General features: G+C 40.4%; 1 protein-coding gene across 1 annotated transcript in view; it reads right to left on the bottom strand.

Annotated features, from left to right (window-relative positions):
• The window catches only part of eif4enif1 (eukaryotic translation initiation factor 4E nuclear import factor 1), a gene marked incomplete at its 5' end in the record, with an annotated part of 42,071 nt that extends 15,390 nt beyond the window's left edge, over nt 1-26,681 (bottom strand). The window contains 8 exons of the mRNA XM_048621487.1: nt 2,350-2,582; nt 3,172-3,360; nt 9,708-9,846; nt 14,620-14,789; nt 15,810-16,011; nt 17,041-17,315; nt 19,987-20,120; nt 26,567-26,681. Coding sequence (XP_048477444.1) covers nt 2,350-2,582; nt 3,172-3,360; nt 9,708-9,846; nt 14,620-14,789; nt 15,810-16,011; nt 17,041-17,315; nt 19,987-20,120; nt 26,567-26,681 — 1,457 coding nt within the window. The remainder of the gene's footprint in view (nt 1-2,349; nt 2,583-3,171; nt 3,361-9,707; nt 9,847-14,619; nt 14,790-15,809; nt 16,012-17,040; nt 17,316-19,986; nt 20,121-26,566) is intronic.
• Nucleotides 26,682-27,196: the final 515 nt, after the last annotated feature.

Genomic DNA, 27,196 nt, shown 5'->3' with positions numbered 1-27,196 from the left:
AATGGTGGCTAAATCATTTGGATTACATTTCAGTACTAAACCATTTATTTCCCCATTACTTTTACAAAACAAAATACCTTGATTACAAACAAAACTGCCTGATCAGACTGACCAGCTTTGCTCATTGACAAATCAACTCAAGTGGAACATGCAAGAAACTTAAGCACAACACCTTTCAGTTCAGTAACCGGAGTTAAGAATGAGAAACTTTGATTAAAAGGCCTACTGGGTGCAAGGGTCACATGGTAAACTGAGTCTCAACCTAGACCTGGCACAAGAAAATATTTTCACAGTACATCACCTAAAATGCCAAAAGGGAACAGCAAACACTGAAGATCTAAAACTACAGAACAAGAGCTTTACAGCTCATCTCCACAAATATAGGAAACATTTGATGCTAAAAACATGAAAACTAAGCCACCTGTGATTGTGAGTCTTTAAAACACGAGATTTGAATACTCAACTTAAACGCAGGATACAGTGATATAAGCAAACAGTATACACCTTCAAGTAAAATTGCTGCACTTCTCCCTTGGCGGAAAATGGCTTTCAGGGTAATCAGCAAGGACTGAAACATTAGGGGCTGCAACAGGATATACAAAAGCTTATCCTACAAGAGGACTCTGCTTGCATACTATCACAACCTGGATGTACAATGTTCGAACACAAATAGCATCAATGCATTTCAGAAGCAGATGAAGTGAGCCATAGAATAGGTGCTATTGCACATGATTGAAGCCTGCAAAGCAAATTATAAAGTGAAAGGAGTATTTTAAAAAAGGAACAGATTTTCTAGCAGACACAATGAGGTTGTATTCGGCCTCAGATCCAGTGCTAGAAATGGACAATGCAGATGTGGGACTGTTGCTAAGAGAAAGGTGACAACACGACTAGAGTGGTGACAATGTAGTGTAGTCCGAAAAGGAAAGTGACACACACACAGCTAATGCTCTTGCAGGGCTTCACGAAACTGAATGGCCCCATCACCTATAACTTCACTCCGCATTCCCAATACTGAAGCAGAAGTTTGTTTCAAAAAAAAAAGTCATAACTATTAAGATGCAACATTGACTTTGTCTCAAGCTGGATTAGCTTCATCTCTAGCCTGTGTAACTGAGGCAAAGAAACTTCCAATAAGACTAACAGTGGAAGAGAAGTGAAGTAAAGGCATACCGTGAAATACTTTGGCTGTGCAGATGTGGTTACTAAGCCAAGTGTTGCAAGGTCTACTGTGGTTGACCACGCCGAAAGATAATAGGGATAATGGAATGTAAACAGCTGATATGGGCTCACAATGGAAATGGTTTACTAAGCCAGCTAGCAAGGATGTAAAGGTTAAGAGAAATAGGAGTTGAGCACTTCTGTGAGAAGATGATCTTATACACAATGTCCTAATTAAGCATGGTAAAAGAGAGAACAAGGGTTACAGAGCAGGGCAACAGCTATGAGCAAACCCAAGCCAGTGAAGAGATGAGATTTGGCATAGTAAATATACTAAAGCCAGAACTGTATCAAACTATCATCCCACAGTCACTGTGGAATCAAAGCAAATTATAAAAACTGAGCAGGACTGCTGAAACAAGTCCTACTAACAAGTCTCCGCAAAATAATGTTAGCAGTAAAGTGCAAAATTAAAGTGGCGCTACTGTCAATTAACCTTAGCTAGTTTGATGTTCAGTGTTTGCACTTGAAACACCAATTTTGGATCCTTCAACACATGACACATCAAATCACGGTTTCCAGACCACTAAATTAAAACGTAAAGAAATTAGGTCAAAGAAGTGACAAATTAGCAATAAAAATCCACTGGAGGTCTGTGAAAACAAGGGCAGTGAATTTCAGAAAGAACATCCACACGTACAAGGTCAGAAGCTTCCCAGCTGCTCACTAGAGCTTATAACTACACTGGCGTTTCAAAGAGACACCCATTTGAACTATATGCTCAAAAAAAAATTCAATAAATAAATTCACATCATCTAGGCCACTAAGAGCTTTGAAGAAGCCTCCATATTACGCAGTCAACTGAGCTTGCAATTCTAATTCAGCCAATTCTGAAGCCTATGTACACAAGTTTACTCTACCAGGCATAATAGCTGCTCAAATATTGAATAACCAAAAGGCCACAAAAAGCCTTTCATATGCTTTCCTAGAGGATGCCAGAGTGTTGAGTAAAGCTAAATGTTAGCCTAGAACAATGTTGAGGCTGCATATTCACAAGTCTCAACCATTAAGTTCTGCTCAATTTTAATAATGACTATTACTTATTATGCCCATCACTACAATCAAGTGGTCAAGCCATAACATTAAAAGATTAGTCAAAACCCGAATCTAAATAGACCATCTACTTACAGGGGGTTTTGGTTGTGAAGGCAGAGTCCCACTTGCCTTCATAGTGTTAACCAATTTATTGAAAGCAGTCATGTCCATGTCTCTTTGAGCTGGCTTGGAACCTGAAGAAGAGGTCAAAGTCTGTTCCAGATGTTCAACCATGAATGGAGTGGCAAGTTTCCTTTCTGGTTCCACTTTGAGACCCTTCAGACCTGCCTCCACTTCTTCCACAGATAACACCACTCCAGTCTGTGCTGTAAAGCAGATGACAGTTACAGAAAACCTATCGATTTCCTTCATGTTTTAAGCAATGCTTTGGGGTTAGAAAATGAGCACTGCTGTTCATGATACAAGGAAACATGCATTTTTCAAATTTAAGTGTGCAAACTGACTTCATGTTTTTCACATGGTATCAGTGCAAACTGCAGCTTTCACAAGCAGCCAGAATTGTACCAAACTACCATCCCACATTCATTGTGGAATCAAACAACTAAACTTCACATTCCCCAAGTTACGATATAGTTGTGACTCAGTCAAAAGCTCCTAACTTAGGTTAACATCTGCTTTGTCATGCTCATAATTAGAAGTTTGGAATTCAAGGTTCAGAGAAGCACCCCCCCAGTCCATAAACAGACCCAAATAGCACACAGGTTCAGCATATTCATATGATCACTGAAGCTGTACAAAAGGTCTTTTAGGATGCCATGAAGAAATCCAACAAGACAGCTTAGAAACAAAGTTTTAGAAGGGTTGGTTGGAAACTCAAAACAATGGAAAAGCAACTGGATTATTTCAGACTGCACTTCAAAGTGTTCTGAGCCAAGTATAAAAATAGACACGTACAACTCTCCTTCAGCTTCTCCTTATTGGCTGTGAGATTGGATAGCAGTGGTTTCACATCCACATTTGCTTTTCGCAGAATCTCTAGAATATCAACCTTTTTATTAACCTCCTTATTATCTTCTCTTGACTGAATGGGAGCAAAGTAGTTACCAAGTTGTGAAACAGGTGTTGGGATCCTCTGTTCCAGACCTGTCCAAAGCAAAAATAAAGCTTAGGGTTCTTTACAATGACAAAGGTTCAGCTATCAAGACCTATTCAAAATACAAAACACAATAGTACAATGTGACAGATTACATTCACATCCAAAATGCAGTCAGCCATGAAGCTAATTAAAAATTGGAGGATTGTCACCAGCATCGACAGCAATGCTGCTAGCTACTGTTGTTCATGGGAGAGGGCAGGAGTAAAGGGCAGAGACATATGGTCGTCTATGAAGCTCCTCTTCCATCTTACAAAAAGGTAGTAGCTAGCAATAATTTACAAAAGAAAATGTCAGTCAGTACTTAACTGGATGGAAAGCACTGGTTAAAAACTATTGTAATGGAAATGATGTTTATTTAAACCCAATTTCTTGATTTTGAGTTTTGAACATATTCCACTGTGCTGTGGAAGAGAATGTGAAACAGCAATGAGTCTCTAGAAATAAATTCTGTCATTAATCTAAAATGGGAGGCCTCATTTTAAAGTTATTCCCACAGGTGAAGCATTCTCAGTGTCTAACCTGTCAAGCCCCCTGGGGATCTGTTTCAACAAGATCATCTCACTGATGCTCCTTACAAATGGTTGAGATTTTCACATTCTACTTCCTTGAAATAAGAGCCATTGAATTTACCCTCCTGCTTGCTGCAACTGAATGCCAACTTGAATTTATCCTCAACTTTTCTTCCTACCAAACTATACATCATCTTCAGCTCCAACACAACCTGTTCCTTCTTCCAAGTCATTAGAATGAACAAACAGTGGATGCCCCAGCGATACCTGTGGCACAGTAGTTATGGTTAGTCAAACAATCGTTTATTCCAAATCAATTTTCTACTATCCCATCCTCTAACCACACTAATATTACTCTAATACTGGACCTTGATCTTGTAGCAAGAAAAAAAAAAAAAAAAAAAGAGACTCACTGCACTTTATTGAAGGCCTTTTGGAAACCCCATTATACCACCTCTACTGGTTCCACTGACCTGATTATAGCTAAAGCTCTAATAACTCTGTTGAGCCATTCCCCTTTCAGAGGAATGTGAACTTGACTGGATTACATTTTCCCCAATGTCCTATTATAACTCCTTAATAGCTTTCACCATTACCACAATCTCAAGTTTAGGCTAACTGACTAACCGTTGCCTACTTTAAGCAGTCTTCCTTGACCAGAACTGGTGCATTTGCAGTTTTCCAAGCCACTGGAACCATAATCAGAATCTGGGGAAGCCATGGAATACTATGAATTCACCAGTTATCACTGCACCCGCTTCTCAATCAGAACTATACCCTTAATAGATCTGCCAGCCTTTGGTTATTGCATTTTACTCAATTCCTCTTCCTATTGACTGTGGATGGGAGGATTTTCTACTCCAGCTCTCAAAATGAGAATGAAGCTTAAGTACAGGATGGAGATATACCTGAATAGATAATGCCAATGATCTTCAAAAGGACAGAAACCAAGATGTTTAAGTGACATTTGATAGGTTTGTCTTTTATTTGTACAGAATAGATTGGCAATGCCAACAATAGTTGCCCCATAGGGAGCAGATAGTGGTGGTGGCAGTGAGCACCGTCTTGAACTATAGTTCTTGTGGTGTATGACCACTAGTACTGTTAGAGATGAAGCCCGGGACTTGACTCAATGACAGCAAATGAGCCAATAATTTCAAATCAGGATTATGGGGCTTAGAGGGGAAGCTTGCAGGTGATGCTCCCATGGTCCTTTTTGGTGATAGAGTTCGTTGGTTTGGAATGGGCCAGCAAAGCATTAGCAAGCTGTGGTACAACAATGTAGATGACCCACTATAGACACGTGCGTTACTGGTAGATTGAATAAATGTTGAAGGTGATGGATGGGGTACAAGTCAAGCAGGTTACTTTTTCCAGGATAGTCATAGTTAGTGTTGTGCAGCACCCAGCTAGCAAGTGCAGAATATTCCATCATGTAAGGCACAAGTCTGAAATAGGTAAAGGGCAGGTTTTGGGCACATCTGGTGAGTTAGTTACCACAATTCCCAGCCTCTATCCTGCTCTTGTTGCCACAATATTTATGATTGGTGCAAGACAGTTTCTGGTCAGTGGTAAAACCCAGGATGTTGATAATGGGGGATTCAGTGATGATATGGCACTAAACATCACAAGTATTTAAGCTCACTTAGTAGTTGTTGCCTGACATGTGTAGCCTGAAAGTCACTTGCCAATCATTAGCCCAGGCATGGATGTTGTCCTGATCCTGCCATGGTGAGGGACTGCTACAGCATCCAACTTGTCACAAAATACTACTGAAAACTGAGCAGCTGTCAGCTGACATTCCCACTTCTGATCCTATGAAGTGGAGGGATGGTTGGTGAAGCAGTTCAAGATGTTTGGGCCTCAAGCTATTCTGCTGACAAACCCCTGCACTGACGTTTGGAGTGGGAGATAGCACCAACAAGGGATTTTGGCTGTTCGTCAGCTACACCGGACTTGAAATCAGGACCACCCCACCCCCCCCCCGACCCCGGCCCAAAATGTAATGACCTACAAACAAGTCTACTGATCTGAGATAAAGAGGTTTGATTTCCAGCAATTAAGAAATCAAGTCAAAACTCATAGCACAAATTTCAGGTTCAGGATGTTAAGTGAGCAATTAAGGCTAAATGTACTAACCCCACTAGTGGTCAGATTCAATATTGCTTCAATTGCTCAACAGCACTGTCTGTGACGAACGGAGCTGCAAGTGGTTCCAAACTGCAAGGAACAAGCACAAACTAGGTGTAGGCCATTTGGCCACTCAAGTCTGCCCTGCCATTCAACAAGGTCATGGCTGACCTGCCCCAAGTGTGAACCCCTTTCATTACAACTCAGCATAGCCCTCAACTCAATATTTTAAAAACTACCTAAATATTGTGACCTAGCCTGCACAACTCTAGGATAGAGAATTCCAGACATTCATTATTCTTGAGAAGATATTCTTTTCCATCCAGTTTTTTTAAAAAAAAAAGTGTCCCCTTATTTGGTAAGCACATCCCTACTTAAAGATTCATTCTTATTTAGGGGAACATTTCAATGGCTACCACATTAATCTCCTTCAAAATCTTAGACATCTGATCCAGCCAATTCTGTGCCTGTCACACACCAACAAAAGTTTACATGTCCAACTTTTGATGACCTCCTTCCTCAATCTAAAAAAGTTGCACCTATTATCTTAGTGACCATTGAACAACTTAGATTCAGCAAAATGAATGGTTATTCATTAGTTCTACCCATTTCTCAGAACTTAGAATGAAGGCCAGTGATTAGATAATGGATTTCAATCAGTATTTACCAAGTCCTGTAGAAATTATTCTCCAAGTTCCTCAACCTTGCTGGACCCCTTCATTCACCACAATGCAAAGATATATCCACTTTAAATTTACCACTCACTCAGCTTTCTAGGCTCCATATTGCTTCCTGGTGATCAAATTGTTCAATTTATTGCTATTTCATGATCAAAGTCAGTTTACATTTACAACTTCAAATTGGGTTGTTGGATCAAGTGTCTACAGTTTGCCTCTAAAGCAGGGTGGTTGGAACCACAGTGACAGCAGTGGTTCAAGGAGGAGGCTGGATAGGAAATGGAGGGTGTAGGACTGACTGCGGAGAATTTTTGGGCAAGTCTAATTTTGTTTCGTACAAATCCAATGTGGTTTGTCATTGGCGTTAAACTGAAATAAACAATAGAATTTAATCAGTATAAGACTGGCAGAGTTTTGAAGCTTCAAGGTGAAATAGCAGCTTAAAGGTCAGCTGAAACTGGATTCTGGGCTTTTGTCCAAAGAGCACATTAAACTAGCCAACTTAGTGAGACATTGTCAGAGTTATGTGATTCAGGAAGTAAAGTAAGAAAATTCTGAACTATTTCCACCTTCTGCTACAGAAAAGGGAGCCAGTCGATTGGAATGCATCCAAGTTATATTCTATTCCTGTAGCTCAAAGTGGCATAGCCAGTTAGCAAGAATAATGAAACATGATCTTAAAGTTGAATACAATTAAATGGTTACTTAAAACCCAAAAGGATGGCAGGAAATGTTACAGGCAATGTGTCAGTTAAAGCATGTGAGAAGTTCAAAGTTGGTTCAGAACAAACATCTTGAGCGAGTATTTGAAGTTCAAACAGTCTCAGTTCATACTTTATGATCTAGGTTGGAAACTGAGGTTGGTTACGGGGATCCAGAGGGCAGGAGCCTCAGCCTTTGCACAGACTGGACAACTGAACTTCTTTTCGCTTGTCTGGATGACTATCAAGGCTGCATGGCAGCTGAGCTAGCTGACCGTGGCACCAGGGCACATCAAGCACTCCAAAGAGGGAGAAGATCAAGAAATTCGTGATAGTAAGGGTCAGTGTAGTGAGGGGAAATAGACACTTAATGACTTCTGCTCTTTGCACACAGCAAAGGAAGGGATGGAGGGTATGAATTTAAGAGCCAACCAACAGATACAGCAAAAATTTACAATGATAAAACTAAAGGCTCTGTATCTGAACAGATACAGCTTTCAAAGTGTGTGCAAACAGAAAATGGGCAAGTACATAAATCTGGTGGCCAGAAGAGACATGGCTGCAGGATGACAACATTAGGACATGAATTTAAGGGTTACAGGAAGTTTAGGAATCACAGGTTAGAAGAAAAGAAAAAGTGGAGAAATCTCTGTTAGAGAATGGATGACCCAAGTTCAGGATAACAAGGGGTAACAGTTAGAATGACAAGGCAAGAAAAGCATCCTGTGTATCCCACAGATGATAACAGTAACTGAGTGGGACATAAAAAAGAAATGAGCTTGTCAGAAAGGAAAAGGTGATAATCATGGCAGACTTTCAGCTTCATGCAGTGTTGAATGGAAGTTACTTTGGCAAAGGTAGCCTCTGTTGGGATCCTAATCGGCTGAGATAGTTGATGCATTAGCTTTAAATTTTCAAAAACTCTTAATCCTGAGAAGGTCAACTCTTAATCCTGAGAAGGTCCCATTACACTGCAAGGTAATGCAATGTCTTTTCTTTGAATAAAGAGTTACAAGGAAAAGTTATAGGCCAGTTAGCTTAACAGTCAAATCAGGAAAATATTAGAAGTTATTAAAGTAATAGCACAGCCTATAGACAAGTTCAAAGTAACCAGGCAGATTCTAGAGAAAAAAAGTTACTGTGGATAAAGGGGGATCCAGTGGATGTGCAGTATTTTGGTTTCCAGAAGACATTTGATAAAATGCCTCCAAAACGTTAAGGAAACCAACAGCTGAGGGACAGGTATGGGTAGGTATAAAAGATTGGCTAACAGGAAGCAGCCATGTCATGCAAGTGGGTCTTTTCGGATTAGAAAGGTGAAATGAGTTGTGCGCCATTGCGGATCAGTACTGGGGCCTCAATGTTACCGTTTACATGAATGGCTTGAATTAGATGGACAATGCTAAATTTACTGACAATGATAGGAGGAAAGGAAACTGTAAAAAAAAAAAAGTTAAGTTGGCAAGGATGTGGCAAATGGCTCATGGGGCAAAGTGTATAAGTGTCTATTTTGCCAGGAATAAAAAGCAGCATATTATCTAAGTACAGAGATTGCACAGCTCAGATGTTGAGTGATTTGGGTTTCCACATACAGAAATAGTCAAGCTTACTATGCAGGTGAGCAAATTTAAGAACTCATTAATCACGAGGGGAATTAAATTCAAAAGCAGGATTCTATTCAGTTATACAGGGCACTAGTAAACCACATCTAGAATACCATTATACTATTGGTCAACTTAATAATTAATGATAATTCATTGGAAGCTGCTCAGATTCATCTGAAATTGGGAGTGGAGGGGTTATCTTGGAGGCAAGATAGTAAGGCTAGGCTTGTATCCACTAGTATTTAAAAACTGCACAGGTGACTTCACAAACCTACAAAATTCTGAGGAACCTTGACAGGGAGTAGATGTGGAGATGTTACCAGTTACAGGAGAACCTAGAACAAAAAGGGATCAACCATTTGAAGCGGAGGTATTCAAAAAAGGTGGAAGTGGAGTCCTTAAATATTTGTAAAGCAGAGATAGATCTATTCTTGATAAGGAATGGAATGAAAAGGTTAGACTAGGAGAATGTGTGTAATTCATGAAACAATCTCAGTCATGATCGTAATGACTGGAACATGCTTGTGGAGCTGAACATCTACTCCTGCTTCCAGATGGCACACCTACTAATACCCTCAGCCATGAGCAAAACTGCAAATTAGTCACTTTTAAAACAGTGAATTAGATTTGGCCCACATCAAGTCTTTACACATCAAGGTTCAAGAAAGTCTAAAGAAACAAGCTAAGCCACATTTGTCTGCATTAAGTCTTACCAGCAAGTCTTTCAAGTTCTTCATGTGGAGTAGATCGTAAACTACTGGATCGGCTACCTGGTCGACTCACGTTACTAGAGAACCACTGGCTGAACCGGCTGGATGATACTGATCCTTCACCCAGCACCTCTTCGATCATCTAAAGTTTTTAAAAGAATCCAAAGAGAAATCATTATGCCACAAATCAAACCAAATTCAAGAAGCAAACTACAGAGAAGAGCTTTGAACTTACGTCACACAGCGACTTGGCACTAAATTTGGAAGTTGAGTTTGAACTCCATTTCCCAACACGACAGATGGGGTAGCTGACTGCATCTCCACATCGCTGGCTGGCTGCTCAATTAGTGCAACAGACATCACCCCCTCCCAAAAAAATCATAACACCATTTAAGTTTCAGTAACACATCTATTCATGGTTAGTGATGGGCATAACAAATAGACATTCAATTGAGCTTTTATTGGCATCCTTAAGTGACAAATTTAGTATTCAAGGGTGCAAGCACACCAAACTGTTAGTCTAACTTCAGAATTAATGTTTCCAAATCCGAAGTAGAGTGTGGCCTTACTGGCCCTATATCCAGCAATATACACTGGATACAGATAGAAGACCAGGATTAGGAGTAGACCACAACTGATTCACGTGTGTCAACATTAAATGCAATCAGCTCATCACTGCCTCAACTCCATTTTTCTGCCAATTCACCAGCATTCCAGGAGACCAAAAAAGTGTAATTTAAGCCTGAAATGAATTTAAATAACTAAGAAAATTCTGAAGATTAACAACCCTTTCAGTGAAGAAATTTCAATCCTAAATGAATGAATCAGTCTCTTGTGCTAAGAACTGCACACCAAAAGGTTCTAAATTCTCCAGCCTCAGTTTATATTAAGCCTCTGCAGAAAGTTCATGCTTTAAATGAGATCACTATTCATTCTTCTACATCCCCAGAGAGTGCACGTGCTCAATTTACTCAGCATATTATTGGACAACCCTCTAATTCCACGGAGGAATGCAAAGGATTGTATTGTACTAGTTCTAATGGATGTGGATCTTCAATTTAAATACGGAGACCAAACTATTTAGGACTCCAACTGCGGTCTTAAGGTCTTTATTGGTCAAGACTACCCTACATGCACAATCCAAATCCCTTTTGAACAAATTAGGCCAACATACTATTTTCCTTGTAATTACTTGCTGCATCCAAGTTCAATTTCAATACAAGTTGCAAGCTTTTCTTCGAGACATTTGAACCTTACAAGTTGCTATTTGAAATGCATAGAATCAGATTTCTTGCAGCAACGGCCATTTGACCCACTGTGTCAAAACACTGACATTAGGATTCCTTGAAACAATTTTTATTTGGTCTAATTTGAAGATGTACATGCTCATACCAAACACTTCATTTCCTGAATTTTAATGCAAATACACAATCTTAAAGTTGAAGATTCATTGATGCCAGGGTGTTGAGACCTTTGGACAGTCGGTAGGTCAATACCTCTATGTTCATTTTGACTGTACCTACAATTGGATTTCTAATTTCCATGAAATTTACGGTAGTTTTATTACTTTAGGAATATACTTGTGTTAGGAGAACAGTACTTCAACAGAAAGCACTCACCACAGTGGTGAAAGCTCCCAGTGCTGAAACAACAAATCTGAAAAATCTTGGCCACGGTCAAGTCCAGAACATCTTGAACTGTTGAGCTGTTTTTAAATCTTAATTGGTTTAAGTTTTAAGGATCCTGGACAAGGTTCGAGAAGATTTGTAGCTCAGGTTGTTGAATTGCTCACCGAGTTGGTAAATTTGTTTGCAAACATTTTGTCACCATGCTAGGTAACATCCATGTGCCTCCAGTGAAGCATTGGTTTGCTGGGATGGGTAGCATCTCTTCTGGATTTATTTCTTAATGGTTGGTATACAGGGTCCAGCTCTGTTTTGTCAGTGGAGTTTTGGTTTGAGCGCCAGGCCTCCAGGAATTCTGGTCTTTGCTCGACTTGTGCTAGGATGGCGGTGTTGTCCCAGTCAAATGGCTGCCCCTCTTTGACCAGCTATCACTCATTACAATACACATGGACAAAGAGGGGCAGCCATTTGACTGGGACAACACCGCCATCCTAGGACAAGTCAAGCAAAGACAAGAATTCTTGGAGGCCTGACAGTCAAACCCGAACTCCATTAACAAAAATACATGGAGCTGGACCCTGTATACCAACCACTAAGGAACAAATCTGGCTGCGATATCACCCATCTCAGCAAACAGAGGCAAATAGCAAGCAGGACAAAACACCAATGCTTCACCAGCAGTGCAGTGATGTTACCTAACAAACTTACCAGCTCTGTGCAAGTTAACTGCAGTATCCTGGGCCCTATCTAGTCTGGTCAATAAGACTAATCCTACACTGCAGTTGAAAAATAGCCAGGAGGAACATCCGATGTTTTTGCAACAATTTAAAAACCTTTTGCTGATCCTTTTATGGACAAACTTGATCGTTACCAGAGAAAGATTGAAAATTTACAAAAAAAAAAGGAAGGTTTACCCTGGTGCTTAAGCCAGCTCAGCAAAATCAATGCACCTTTAAAGCAAAGCAAGCCTTGGTTTGCCAACATGTTGCTTGGCAACCCACAGAAAATACACAACTTTTACTTTTGACTAAAGCAGCTTGGTTACTTCCACCAATTGCTCAAACAACCCCTTCAACTAGGGACATGCATCAAGTGCAAAGTGACCAAATCAAGTTCTTTTCCCCCCATTCCATCTCAGATTTGTCACAGCTGTCAGCTAACTTGACCCACCAATCAAGCCACCTGTTCATATACCCATTTGAGTGTTCCTTTTGACCCAAGTTACACTTCTAAATCTCATGCTCAGCCAGCCATTTCCTGAGGTTTAGCACTAATATCCACAAGCAGTACTTTCTACCACAACTGTCCATGTTCCATTTGTGACCCTCAAGTTCTCAACTCTAAAAAAACATCAGAAAGAAAGCGCTGATCACTGGCTTTGTCCTTCCTAGTGCTCCACAACTTACATCACCTGTACCCAATTCTACTTTTATTAGCCCCAACCTTTCAGCATGTTCTCACACTTAATCTTCAGTTCTCTTTACAACTTCCATTATGTGCCAATATCCCACAGGAGAAACCAGATGACTGAAGTGGGAAAACTAGTTCCATACAACTGGCTGGAATCAACCTTCCAAGATGTCCTCACTGCAGCCAACACTAAATTTTTCCAATTAATTTAGGCCAAAAGCATTGCTTAGACTGGTCAGTTTGAAGTTTGACTTAAAATGTGATTTATAGACAGATTTCATGCAGGATTTGCTGTCCTTCACATCAAATAATCCAAGTCATTCTTGTCCTTGCAAGGAAGAAAAAGTCCTGGCTCATGCTCTGGATCAAAAATCCAGTCTGATATTTCACTCCACTAACCTCCCACACCTGTAATAAAATCAGCCCATTCCTTGCACTCCCACAAAGAGCACCATGGCCTCAAGTCAACTGCAATTTTTCAGCCTTCAAAATTCTAGATACGTTTCTTCCCCTCTTAAATGTTGCCATGCTCAATTTAAGAGATGACAGTTCCACAGAACAAGTGCATTAAAAACCAGTATTACCAGTTGCTTACAGAAAATAAACTAACGGTAGCATGGCACAGCCAGTTTGTTAATTCAGGGAAAAGCTCTCATATTTCGGAGAATGGATATCCAATCAACCCTACAAAAAAAAAAAAGGAAGCCAAATCCAGGGCTTATTCCCCAAGAATAATCCTCCTTGCACCACTCCTCAGCTGGAGCAGTATCAATAGCAGCTACATGGTCTGTGACCCAACCTTAGACCTCCTTCCAATCCCAAGCCCCAGTGGAACCTAAAATAGGTTAAATGGAACCACCACCCCATTAGTTACCATACATCAAGCAAAGAAATATAAAGTGGACTGTTAATCACAAATGCACAAAGCCTATAAAAGCTGATGTGCGTCAAAATCCATGTATTTCGGACATTATGGCCAACTATTACAAGATCTGCTCAAGGCAACTGATTGATGCTTCTATTGTTAAGTACAGGGAATACTGTTAAAAGGATTAAAGTTTTTTGTCAAAATACTCAAACTACTACAGGAAGAGGATTAGCATACTGAAATCAAACCAACTAATTTATGATAAGTTTATTAAAAAGCACTTAGTTCTTTGCATTTGACAGCTCCGTCTTGTATTAAAAGTAAAAAAGTTTCATGCCGTGAATGCCCACCACCTTACATGCAGTGTACTGTTGTTGTCCAATATACTTACCTTTTAAAACTACATTCCAATTGTTGGTCTTAAACAATCTTTTTAAAAGTCCAATTGACATTTGTAAACTAAGTAAACATTACAGCATTACTCCCAAAAAGGAGATGAACAGTGCTTTCACTGAATTGGTGACCACCTGCCCAGAACACCAAAAGTAATCCAAATTGTGCAATGATAAATAAATCCTCCAAACCAAGACTTGGTCATTCATGGAGAAGCAGAAAAACAGCAATAAGTGCTGATAAGGGGAAAGCATGGTAGGATTGATATCAAGTAAGCGTCAGCAACTGCAGCCTGTTAAAATTGTGCTCTTTTCCATTACAATTTTGCTAGACATTATCACCACACCCACCAATGGAGTGAGTCTATAGCCACAGCAACTTAACAAGTCAATATTCCAATAGGAAGTAAATTGGAAGGGAATGTAGATTTACATACTAACAAACAGTAGCACTTGAGATTCAGAAATGGCAGTGTACAGGATGGTATAAAAGTGTGACCAATACAACTCAAGTATGCAGCAATCTGTTGTCTAAACAAGTTAGCTTCTGGAGGATTAAAATACCATTGCACTTCTTTCCCTCACCACAACACCCAAAAACGGCAGCAGTGTCTGCTCACCAAAGCCAGTCCAGGTACGCTCTTTTCCATATTGAAGAACTCATTGAAGTCAAAATCCCCTGGTGTTTGCTCTGGTAGAACTGCCTCCTGAGGAACTTCTTGGTCAGCTTCTGTTGCAGGAACTGCGGATGATGTATCTGTCTCTTGACCACCACCATTGCATTCTGCACCTACAATGACCACAAGCTTCACTCAGTTGTCAAGCTCTATTACAGCATGACAAATCAACTTCAACTTGCTGAAGCTATAAAAAGGCATAAAAATACTGGAAGCGCAAAGTTCAATGCCCAAGGCTATGTTTCAGTAGTGGCACATCTTTTGAATTCCAACCTGGTTTTGGCACTTGCTGAATTCATTAGAGGAAAGTAGAGCTATAACTTACTGGAGCTAAATTTTGAAAGTAAATTTGTTTCATCAAGCTTTCATATGGGAATCTGACTTAAATAACAAATCATTTGCATGGTCAGCATTCAACTTCATTCCACAGCCAGGCAGTCTAAAATCAAATGAAGAAACGTTGCAACCTGAACTAGATTTACCACCGAAGCAAGGAATTATGTTCGGGTTCAGATCAACTTTGACCCCTCAATCACCCCTCCTCATTTCATAGTGATTTACATCCATGTTGTTGATTTTAACATATCCTGATGCCAGCAAGGCTTCATTAAAGAACTGTACAATGCTTGGTACAAATTGAGCATGGCCTCCTAGATGCAGTTTACAACAACTCTAACCCAAATGCAGTTCACTTAGCCGAGTCAGCTGTTAGCAAATACTTATTTTACACTATACCCATGACGCACAGCCCTTCACTGCTCTGAACCCATTTAACACCAACCAAGTTAGCTTCTTCCTTGCACCCAATCTTGAAAATTGACAGGTTCCACCTCAATGACTAACCCTGGAAGGCAATTTTGCAGCCTCAGAACTGAAGCTATCACTCTTAAGTTCAACATCTTCAATTTAGTTGCCTATGGCCCTCATCCTAGACCCTTCTATTTAAAAAAAAAAAAAAGAGATTGCTTCCATCTAAACTTCAGATACTTTTCCACTTCAAAAAAGTAGAAATTGAACTGCTTACCAAAACATTACAAGTCAACTCACACCACTCTTCAAAGTTGCAGAATAGGCCTGTTAACACCACTCAACTTGAACTTGTCAAATCTAATTCCGTTATCAAACAAGCTTACCTTCTTTAAGGATATCTGATCGTTTCCTCCACCGCTTTGGCCGCCTTGGATCCTCCAATAGTACTTTATCATCGAAGCCAGTCAGCTCAATCGTTTCTGACTGACTGGTGGGCCCAGCAGAGAACCATTCTGGTTCCTCCTCAGTGTATGAATCACATCGTCTTCGCTCACCAAAGACGCGTTTGCCATCACCATACTCCCTCTGCAAAAACAAAATCAATAACTTACCTCTGGGAAAAATTTTTCCCAGTGTTGAGGAATGAAGGCAACAATGCTCATGAATATTCAGAAACTTTAGATACTGATTTGCTGTGATGTTTATGTCCACAACTGTCACTGGGGAACCCAATTTCAAAAAGGCTACTATTCTTTAAAACAAAATGGAGGGACTTAAATAAAATACAGCAAACTTTGGTTTTAACCAGCACCCAATAAACCAGAAAAAGATTATATCTGAAATACATAAATATATTTGAGATCCAATGTCTGATTAATTAGTGAGGGCAAGTGAGAAGGTTCTCCACCAGTAAATTTTACAGCAAAGTTGCATCAGGTGTATACCCCATGCATTATGTTTGTATTTCTATGTTTTTACCTTGGTTACACGAACCTTGATTTGGAATATTGGACAACCTCGGTCCCATAGGTGCTGGTTACTAGAAGGTTTGCTGTACCAAGTTGTAAATGGAGGACAGTGGAATGATTAAATTCCATTTACATTGATCAGTAAAGGGTAACTTGCTAGGTTAAGTGACAATTTAGTGCTTAAATCTACTCAGCTTTAAGTTTTGTCAATTTAGCAGCAGCCATCAGAAAAAGAGCGCTCCTCAAATGGTTAGCTTACAGTTCCAAAGTAGCTTGGACCTTCTGAATCATGTAGCAGTTTTCAGCCTCAAAAAGTGTAGCTTTAAAAAGTGTGACTTTTGTCTCAATGCTAGTATCAATTTTACATTACATTTTAAGGTCACATGGAAGCTAATCAACTGTCTGGTCAAAACCCCAGACTGTCCTTATAGTCATCCTGTCTGATAGGGACAGGAGTCCCAGCTAACACATCCATTGTGTCACATCCCATTGTCACCCCCGCCTCAGACAGTATTAAAGCAGGCAAATCAGTTATAAGTGATCTTGAACTTATTATTCAAGCTACATTTTTCAGCCCATTGTTACTACTGACTTCTGTAATACAGAAGGTGGCATAAGTGTCAAGTGAAACACGACCAACTCTAACCCGGAAGCGTTTTTCCTTGTAATCTCTCCCTTCGCGCACATCTCTGTCTTTGTCTCGGCCATCTCGATCAAAGGTTCTTGACGCAATTATCCGTCCACTGCCAATTCGCCGCTGGGCCCCCAATCCACGGGAATTTTCATTTTCTTTATTTTCTAGTGGGCTTCCAGATCTCCGGGAGTTCGAAGTACTAATCACATGACAGCCTCCACCAAAGCTCCGGCGCTGTGGACTGAGCACAACATCAATATCTTCTTCTTTGATTCTCTCACGTGGATCTGGACACAAGACAAATAACTGTTATGGTACAGCAAGGATCTAGGAGTTCAAGAACAGCCTGCTTAAAATAATCTCGTCAACTTATCAACTCTAAAGGTGACTGCCACAAACACTCAATCTTAAGACTTAAATAAGAAGTCATTAGATGTGTAAAATGACAGTGTCAACACCATGGTCCTCAAATCAGGAGTACTTAACAGACCAGTGATTGAAAAGGGTAGCTACATGGTCTGGTTTAGCAGCAGCACACTACACAACAGGACTCAACTGCTGAATGCCTCCACCCAATCTAGAACAAACTAGCATTTTCCAATTCAAGAAATAAAAGAACCTAGTTAAACTTAGTCAGCAAGTGCAGATAGAAGCATACTTTGCCAGGTATTTTGAGAAAGAAAACAGAAGCTTTGAGAATAAACAAATGCAGTGAATCCAATAGAGATGTTCAAGTGATAAACCTCAAGGCTATAAAATTCTGAAATGACCCCCCAAAATAAAAAAAAAAAAAAAAAAAAGGGTTTCCAGCAGCACTCAAGTAGATTTACATAACTGAATGCTGCTCACTAATTTGCTAGTGACATAGCTTAATGGTCAACTCCAAGTCCATTTCTGCATTTGGCAGATCAAGAACACAGACTCACTTATGCAACAAACATGAAAAACTGCAAAGCAAGGATTTAGGAGAACTAGAACTGCATTAGTTCTATGACAAAAGGAATGAAAAGGGGTAGGGGATCACAGTGCACATGCATTAACTACTTGCAAGTGCAAACTTGGGTCTGGTTTTGGAAAGCAAGGACATGAAGCACAAGACTGGCCACAGTGCCAGTTGAGCATCCCACAATTAGATAAAAAAAGGGACCTGTCACTGATCAAGATCCCCAATTACACCAGAATGTGAATTTTGTCTACCACAAGGTGGGAATGAGCATGAAGGGCAACATTAGTTACTTGTCAGTTAATGGTCAGTCATATTCCTGAGAGTCTAGCTGTGAGGCAGACCACATAAGGATGCAAATTCCTTAAGAATTTTTGTGAACCAGAACTGTGTTTCAATGAGGATAGCTTCATGCCAGTCATTGGAGACTAGCTTAATATCCTGGCTAAAAAAACCTTTCCACTACCTGCCATGGTCAAGGTGGAACCCAATATACCTTGGAACGTTATCATTTCAACACAAGTTGAAACAATTAAACACATTATTCCATCAATTAGTATTGTTAGACTGTTCAGTTCGGGAATCAAAGGAACCACACCTATTTAAAAAATTTTTGGTCAGCTTCCCTCTTGTCCCCTTGCCCTGCAGGCAGAAAATTCTAAATCTCCATCAGTATCCTTTTTACAAGTCAGTTGCATCTGTCTCATTTAAGTCAGGCAATCTAAACCCAAAAGTTGACACAGATCAGGCTAATAAAGTGTATTCAGGAATGCTCAGCATGACAAGATCAATCAGATCCTAGGCAGGTGGACATAATGTGCATGAATAATGGAGATTCTGTCCTTGTAGACAAGCAAAAAAGATAACAATCTCTCTGCAAGATGCTAATAATTCTCACACACCATTTACCTATAAACTGCCAACTCCAACCAGTGACTGGGAGACCGAATTAGCAAGCCAAAGTACAGTGTGCATGCACAATAGAATTGTAAAGGACTTGGAAAGATGATCTACAATCAGAAGGACTCAAAGCAGAAGGACACCTAATTGAATCCCATGGAGTCATGCTACTAAAAACAGTGCTTCCTTACTTTACCTCCATCTGTAAACATAGATGTTTACATTTGTTTGTATCTGCATGTGTAGTGGTTTACATTTGTGAAATTGGTCATATTTATCCGATTAGAACAGATTTGCAATTTGTACTTTTACCACAAAAAAAGTGGTGTTTTCTGTTAAGTGGATGTGATTAGACAAGAAAACTGGGAAAGTGTGCAAGTTGATGCCATTAATTTGAAAAAGCAATGTAATTAGTACTTGGCACATGTACACACCCCATTTGATGCTGTCAAACTCAACAAGGATCACGTGAGAGCACCACTTCCTGCATGCACCCCCTCCAAGCCTTGGATGGCATTGTACTTGCTTCATTTTCACTGGCTCAAAATCCTGTAGTTGTCTAACAATAAGATCTGCTCCCATGGATTAGTGACTCAAAAAAGGAGCTCACCACTACCTTTAAGGGCAAGGATGCTGACCCTGTAAGCAACATTCATTCAGCAAATAAGAGAGTGATTGAATCAAGTCCCCTTAGCTGCCATGAGAAGATTGGTTTCAGTAGCATTGATTCAGGCCTCTGGACCTCCTGTCCAGTAAAGATCTGACCAATTCAGATGCCTCGCCCATCAAGTTAACTTGCAAGATTTTTTTAAAAACTTGAACAGTCAAGGGTCTTAATGTTCAAAATAAAAAGAAAAAAGTAGTTAGTGCCAAGTGTACTGGTTCAATACCAGGCTTTAATATCACAGGCAGGGCTGGAGAACTAAGTCACCCTAGGTTAAGGGCCAGAAGCATGATGCCAAAATAGTAGCAATAAAAGGTCATTGCTATCTTCAGACACTGGTAACGCAAAACAAATACACAGTCCACTTACAGGATATGGACTTAATGTAAGATCTTGCCACAAAAGCAAAACATCAACTATAGCAAAACAAACACAACTCTGACTCAGTCACCTGCCATTCTCCGCTTGAGAACTGCCCTGTCCAGATCTGAAGAATAATCCTTCTTTGTCCCATCTGATGGTGAACTCCTGCCCGAGCTGGGGTACAAGGATGCGTGCCATTTCTCAGGGTCCCAGATACCTTCACTATAGAATTCACAAGCACAAAAACTCAGACATGGAAATGGACTCTCATTTAACATAAACTGAGAGTTTTAAAAGCTGTTCCATACATCCTGTACACTTTGAAGCTAGGGTGTGTCAACAACCAGTGTGGCTACTCCATTCTTCAAATCCAGTTAACATGTGATAGCAAATAAACTTTACAGGATTTGGATTGAGGCTAGTTTTAGTACAGCAGGCAGACAGTTGGTCAACCATGAACAAAAACAAAGTTGCTGGAAAAGCTCAGCAGGTTTGTCAGCATCTGAGAAGGGAAAAAAAAACAAACAAACAGTTAATGTTTCAGGTCCGGTGACCCTTCCTCAGAACAGTTCTGAAGGAGGGTCACTGGACCTGAAACGTTAGCTTTTTTTCCCTTCACAGATGCTGCCAAAGTTACTGGAAAAGCTCAGCAGGTCTGTTTTTGTTCGTGATTTACAGCATCTGCAGTTCTTTCAGTTTTTAATTTAGTTGGTCAATCATGCTTGCTCGAGCAATTTCAGACAGTCCTACCTCTTGCCCATCAAGGTTAGAAAGTAACTTTTTGAAATTACTACAGCTGCATCACCACCCTTTCAGGTTGGACTGGCCACATCACAACATGCTGGGCAAAGTCATTGTCATGATATCATGTTTTTTTTAAAAAACCAATTACCTTAAATTGCTATGGCAGACTGGAGAAGTTCACTAGAGTTTCACTACACCACTGCAAAACGACTATGTAATTCAGCAGTTACCAAAAAGACCAATTAGACATTGGAACTACAGGAGGCTCAAAATAAAGATCAACAAAACAGATCTATCGGAAAGCAGACTTATCTGGCCAAGTTAATTAAATATCCAAGTGTAAGCATATACTCTTAAGAAAAAAAAAATCCCTAAAACAGCTATTCACACCAGTAAGTGGACAAAGAATTACTTGGAAAGAAATCATTTAGCCAACAGTTAGTTCTTCAAATGGGACAAAAGGAAAAAAAGGTGTGGAATACTCAGCTGTTGGCTGAACTTTCTGCATTTTCAGATAGGTGTCAAGCATGGTCAGTTGTTTCTGGAATGTGAGAATCCTATAGTGCGGAAGAGACCGTTCAGCCCATCAGATCTGCAAAGCTGTGAAGAGATACCACCCTAACTCCATCACCCCACTTGACCATGGCTAACACACAGCCTGCACACAATGGGCAATTTAAGAACAATACAGCACAGAAACAGGTCCTTCAGCAACCACCACCACCCTAAGCCAGTGCAGCCACATTTTGCCTTTTTCATAGCAAAAGGGTCTTCATTGACAGAAAAACCCATATCCCTAGTAACTGACCTCTCCACCCTGGGAAAAAGGCTCATACTTTCTACTCATTCACAATCCTTTGAACTTCTATTAGGTTGCCTCCAACCCCCTGCATTCTGGCAAAAATAAACCCAGCCTATCCAACCATTCTTCATTGCTAACATCCCAGTAAACATTTCCTGTACCCTCTCCAAAGCATCCACATCCTTCTGGTAGAGTGACGACCAGAACTATATACAATATTCCAAGTGTGGCCTGACTTAAGTTCTAAAAAGCTGCAGCACAACTTGTCTATCTTGTACTCAATGTCCCTTCCAATGAAGGCAAGCACACCATAAGCCTTACTACCTTATCTGCCTGCAGTGCCACCTTCAGTCACATGTAGGCTTGCACACCCAGATCCCTCTGCATATCAATAATCGAGGGTGCTGCCATTCACTGTATGATTTCCACCTCTACTTGACTTCCAAAATGCATCACCTCCCATTTGTCCTGATTAAACTCTGCCATTTTTCTACCCCTGCCTTCAACCGATCCATAAACTGCTGTATCCTCTGACAACCCTCCTTACTATCTGCAACTCACAAAATGAGATCAGCCATGTTTTCCTCCAGATCATTTATCTAGATTACAAACAGAGGTCCCAGCACTGATCCCTGTGGAACACCACGAGTCACAGCCCTCCATTCTGAAAAACATCCTTCCACCACTACCCTCTGTCTCCTACGATTAAGCCAGTTCCTTGCCCGCTCACCCTGTATGACCGAGTCCAGATGCTGACATCTGATTTAGCCTTTTGTACCAGTCTGCCGTGAGGCTTTACTGAAGGCCATGTAGACAGTATCAATCACTTTTCCCTCAATCATCTTAGTCACCTCAAAAACGTGAGGAAGTTAGTGAGGCATGACCTCCCCTGCACAAAACCACGCTGTGTATCATTAATAAGTCCATTTGCTTCTAAATGCTTAGATCTTGTCCGAGAATCTTTTCCAATAATTTTCCTAGCACTGATGTGGGACTCAAGTCTAATCTCCAGGATTATCCTAGCCACCCTTCTTAAATAATGAGACAACATTTGGCTATTCTCCAGTCCTCCTGACCTCACCTGTGGCCAAAGAGGATACAAAGATGTCAGCCAGTGTTCCAGGGATTTGTTCTCTCGCCTCCTTCAATATTCTGGGGAGATCCCATCAAGACTTGGGGACTTATCTACTTTAATACTAAGACAGAAAACACCTCTTCCTTTTTAATAGAAACTTGGCTTAGAAACTCAACACTCCCTTCCAAGATCATTCTCCACCAATTCCTTCTCTTTGGTGAATACCGACAAAGTATTCATTTAGGACCTCAGCTACGTCTTCTGGCTCCACATAGCTTGTCTCCTTGGTCCTTGATTGGGCCAACCCTTTCCCTAGATACGCTCTTGCTTTTTAATATATGTATAAAGACTTCAGATTCTCCTCAATCCTACTTTCTATAAGTTTATGACTCATTTTAGCCCTTCCAATTGCTTGTTTAAGTTCTTTCCTACTTTCTTTATATACTTCAATGGCTTCATCAGTTCACATCCTCTTAAACCTCACATATGCTTCCTTTTTCTTTCTGATCAAGGTCAATATCCCTGGTCATCCATGGTTCACGTAACTTGGGACTATTTCCTTCATTATTGCAGGAAGATGATGCTCCTGAACTCTTAACTGCTGTTTGAAATACTGCTACATATCCCATGCAGATTTACCCTCAGCCACCTCCCATCAAAATTCTGCAGTTCCTGCTTAATGTTCTGTAGATCGCTTTCCTCAATTTAACACCTAGGATGGACAGAGAAACTTGAACGCTCTTTCATCTGGGCTTCCTAAGTGGTTGCTGGACTTCAAGGAACGAATCAAACCCTTAAACAGCCTGGATGCACTTTTCAAAGAAAGAAATATTCTTACTGGATAATGAAGTTCTGTTTGAAAGAGATTAGATTTTAAGAAAGAAGTCGGACACTACTTTACCATTAGGTCTATCGTTGCGGAATGAAGTTTTAAATGACAATGTAATAATCTCTAAATTAGAATATTCAAGAATGTCTTTTATGATCAGATTGAATTTGATGCTTTTGGTTGGAATGAATATATTAATGCTGCGAATTCCTCCCGTTTTACTGTCTCTAAAATAAAGCGGTTTTGTTCTGTGGGTTACTATTCTATCACTACGTCTATTTTGATTCAAAATATTTTGATTCTAGAATTTGAGACGTTTTAAAACATATTGTAATTCTCATCCATAAAGATCTTGAAGGCAGGTACATTCTATATGGGAGTGTTTCTCTCAATTTTTCTCATCCAAGACGTGCAAGCCGATCTCCATGTTGGAGTTGTCACCCTGAACTATGAAGGAATCCGCACAAGAATTTCAGTTTGCCAGATAATGACAGGACACCAATTCAATAGGGAAACTGTGCACTGTATAAATTCAGAGAACTTCACCACCCATTTACAGATCCAAGGCTAGGAGACCTTCAACCAACACAAGTACCTCAGGAGCTTAGAAAGCCAGCTGGTAAGCCGCCCAAATACCACTCCAACTAGAATCACCCTACCCATTCCGACATTGGCTTGCACAGTTATGTGGAGGTGAGTGATGAAAAATCTCAGCTGCCATTGGCAGGTTCACCAGGTCGAATTAGCAACCAATCAGACTTGCTGTTAATGCTCTGGAATGCCTTCCTGGCTCCGACACAATCTTCAAATGCAGATGTAGCATTTTGAACCTAAAAACGGACATGCTCACATATCGTCCACAGCAAGGATATCTTCCCGTTACTGTGAGGTAGCACGGTGGCTCTGTAGTTAGCACTGCAGCCTCACAGCACCAGGGACACAGGTTTGATTCCACCCTCAGCGACTGTGTGGGGAGTTTGCACATTCTCCAAGTCTGCGTGGGGTTCCATCCAGTTCAAAGACGTGCAGATGAGGTGGACTGGCTGTGCTAAATTGCCCATAGAGTCCAGGGATGTGCAAGCTAGGTGGATTAGCTACAGGAAATGCAGGGTTACACAGAAAGGGTAGGGGGCAGTCTAGTTCAGTGTGGACTGAGACAAATGGTCTACTTCCACACTGTAGGGATTCTATAATTCTAAGGATAGTGCTTAAATTAAGTACTATTTGTTCAAGGAGTCCATTATTTTCATTTACTCGGGCACCCATGGTTCCTGGTAGCAATTTGAAGCAGTTTTCCTGTACTTCATCTCCATCTGTTTCTGTAGTGTCAGGGCCATTTTTCAATGAGATTAGACCATTCCTCATTTAGTACATGCACATTACAGTGATTAATAGCTGCAAGGGTGTTGGAGGTGCAACGAGGATCTTGCAGCTGCTCCTAGGATTGCATGCTTAAAGACTTATTATAGTTTTAGTACAGGCATTATATTTAACTTATAGAAAACATTTGGATAAGTCCATGAATAGGAAAGTTTTTTTTGGGGGGTGGGGATGAATATGAGCCAGCAGTAGGCAGGTGGGACTAGCTTAGTTTGGGATTATGTTTGGCATGCACTGGTTGGACCAAAAGGTCTGTTTCCGTACTGTATGACTACGACCTTCAAGGACTGCTGTTATCCCTATCTTTGGTATTATGACACTGGTACTATGACCCTTTCTGCCTTCCCCATCCAGAATGTCCTGCAGCTGCTTGGAGACATCCAGGACCCTAGTACCACGGAGGCAACACTATCCTGGTGTCTTGGCTGCAGCCACAAACACCTATTCCCCTTACAATTATAGGGGATTCAATTGTATCATTTCTATGCCTCTCTCCCTCCATCTGCAGTAGACCCAACCATGGACCATGAATTTGGCTGCTGCCATTATCCCCTATGCACGGCTGTTCCACTTAATCAGCACATCTTTGCACTGTGGAAGGAAGTCAGAGCATCTGGCAGAAATCAAGGCAGACACAAGGAAAATGTGCAAACTCCACACAATGGCCTGAGGGTGGAATTGAACTCGGCTCCCTGGCGCCGTGAGGCAGCAGTGCTAACTCAAACTTCTCTAGGATACCCTGCAGAGGATCCTTCCAGATATTCCTCAAGAGAATGATCAGTTTTCACAATCAAATTCACAAGGTTGTATCTAGCAACAACAGTACAAAGCTGGAAGGCTTCTTTTCTTGAGCCACTTGAGCACTGAATATTAGTCAAAGCAGTAAGTGAGCTGATGGCTGTAAAGTACTGTCTCCTTTGAGCAAATAATTACAAAAGACAGGTGGCTACCAGAAGTACCTTATTCAAAGTTTGCCATGTCCGGTTATGGACTTCTTACCAAACTGTTCAGTTGCCTACAATCCTTCAAACAAGTCCACTAAAACTAAAACATGAAGCCCACATAAACTGTATCTGTTAGTTACTAAATCATTGCCACCTCAAAGCCTTGCTCACATTTTCAAAACTCATTTAACACCTATTAACCCATCTCTCCATAATATCTGATCCCAGATCCCCAGCTGCTCAAGCCTGACATAGAACTTAAGTTTGTTCAATTTTGAAAAATCCAAATCCCAGGGCGCCAACCATCAAATGAGAGACTAAACCTTTTTTTGGGACACAGACCAGTCATGAACTAGAATATTAGAGCTACGTTGCTGTGCAGCTGGACTCAAGGCTCTACATTGTTGACCACCCAGTTGTATGGGTACCATTGGAGTTCACCTTCACGCAACTATAACATGGAGATTCTACCCCTCATACCTTCAATTGAGATTTTCATTATTAAAATCAGGTCACAGCACTAATGTTCAAAATTCAGGGTCAAACATGTGATTGGATTACCTAATTAAGATAGCAGAGAGCACTCCAGAGACAGCAAGTTTTCTGAAGTAAAGCTTTCGGGGTGGGTGGGGGGTAGAAGAGAAACAATCTGAAGGTGCATTCATTCATCACTTTAGAAATTTGAGCACTTCAAACTATTTTAAAAACAAATAATGCGCAAAGAGTTTTTTTTTTAAAATTTGAATGCCAAGTCAATTTAAAGAACCAGCTATGTTTATAAAACAATGATTTCAAACTGACTACATTGCTCAAATGTCATGCACTTCAGCCTGAAAGGCTTTGGAATCTACTTAGCACCAGCAATTTTCGAAGTGCTCATGTTTTAAGGTTTACCTGTCATATTTTTCCAGAAGGCATGCTGGTCTCTGCTTGGCATATGGATAGTCTTTGATTTCAAGTAATTTTTCCTGCAAGAAAAATGCACTCAAAATAATGATTTTAATGTTGTCTACATTGCATGAATACTTAAAAAAATCAGTTTTTAATTGCAAATATTTCAGAATGTATACATTAGAATATTACAGGCAAAGGACTTGCTTCAATTGTATTTAACACTGGCAGATTGACACCAAGTGTGGCATGCAGTTCTGGTCCCCTTCATCAAGGATATATAATATCACAAAAAGGAATGCAATGGAGGTTCACCATACAAATCCAGAGGTGGCAGCACTATCCTTGGAGGATAGATACAGGATTCTGGACCCACATTCTCAAGCTTTTAGCAGAATGAGTTATGTTAATACACACAATTCTATAAAAGGGACAGACAAGAGTTGATACAGGCAGTATGTTGCCCTATACCATCTTAATGGTATCTTGACTCAGAACAGTCCCAGACTAAAAGACAAGCCATTAAAAACACACCAGGATCAACTTCAGAGGGCTGTGAAACTCGGAATTTTCTACTCCAAAAGGCTGAGAAACCTAATTAATTCAGTTCACAGGTTGATAAATATATAATTT

The sequence above is a fragment of the Rhincodon typus genome, unplaced genomic scaffold (genome assembly GCF_021869965.1).
Source record: "Rhincodon typus isolate 14 unplaced genomic scaffold, sRhiTyp1.1 hic_rhity00000709, whole genome shotgun sequence".
NCBI classification, from domain to species: Eukaryota; Metazoa; Chordata; class Chondrichthyes; order Orectolobiformes; family Rhincodontidae; genus Rhincodon; species Rhincodon typus.
The sequence above is the reverse complement of the archived record's forward strand: the minus strand, read 5'-3'. Positions and strand labels throughout refer to the sequence as shown.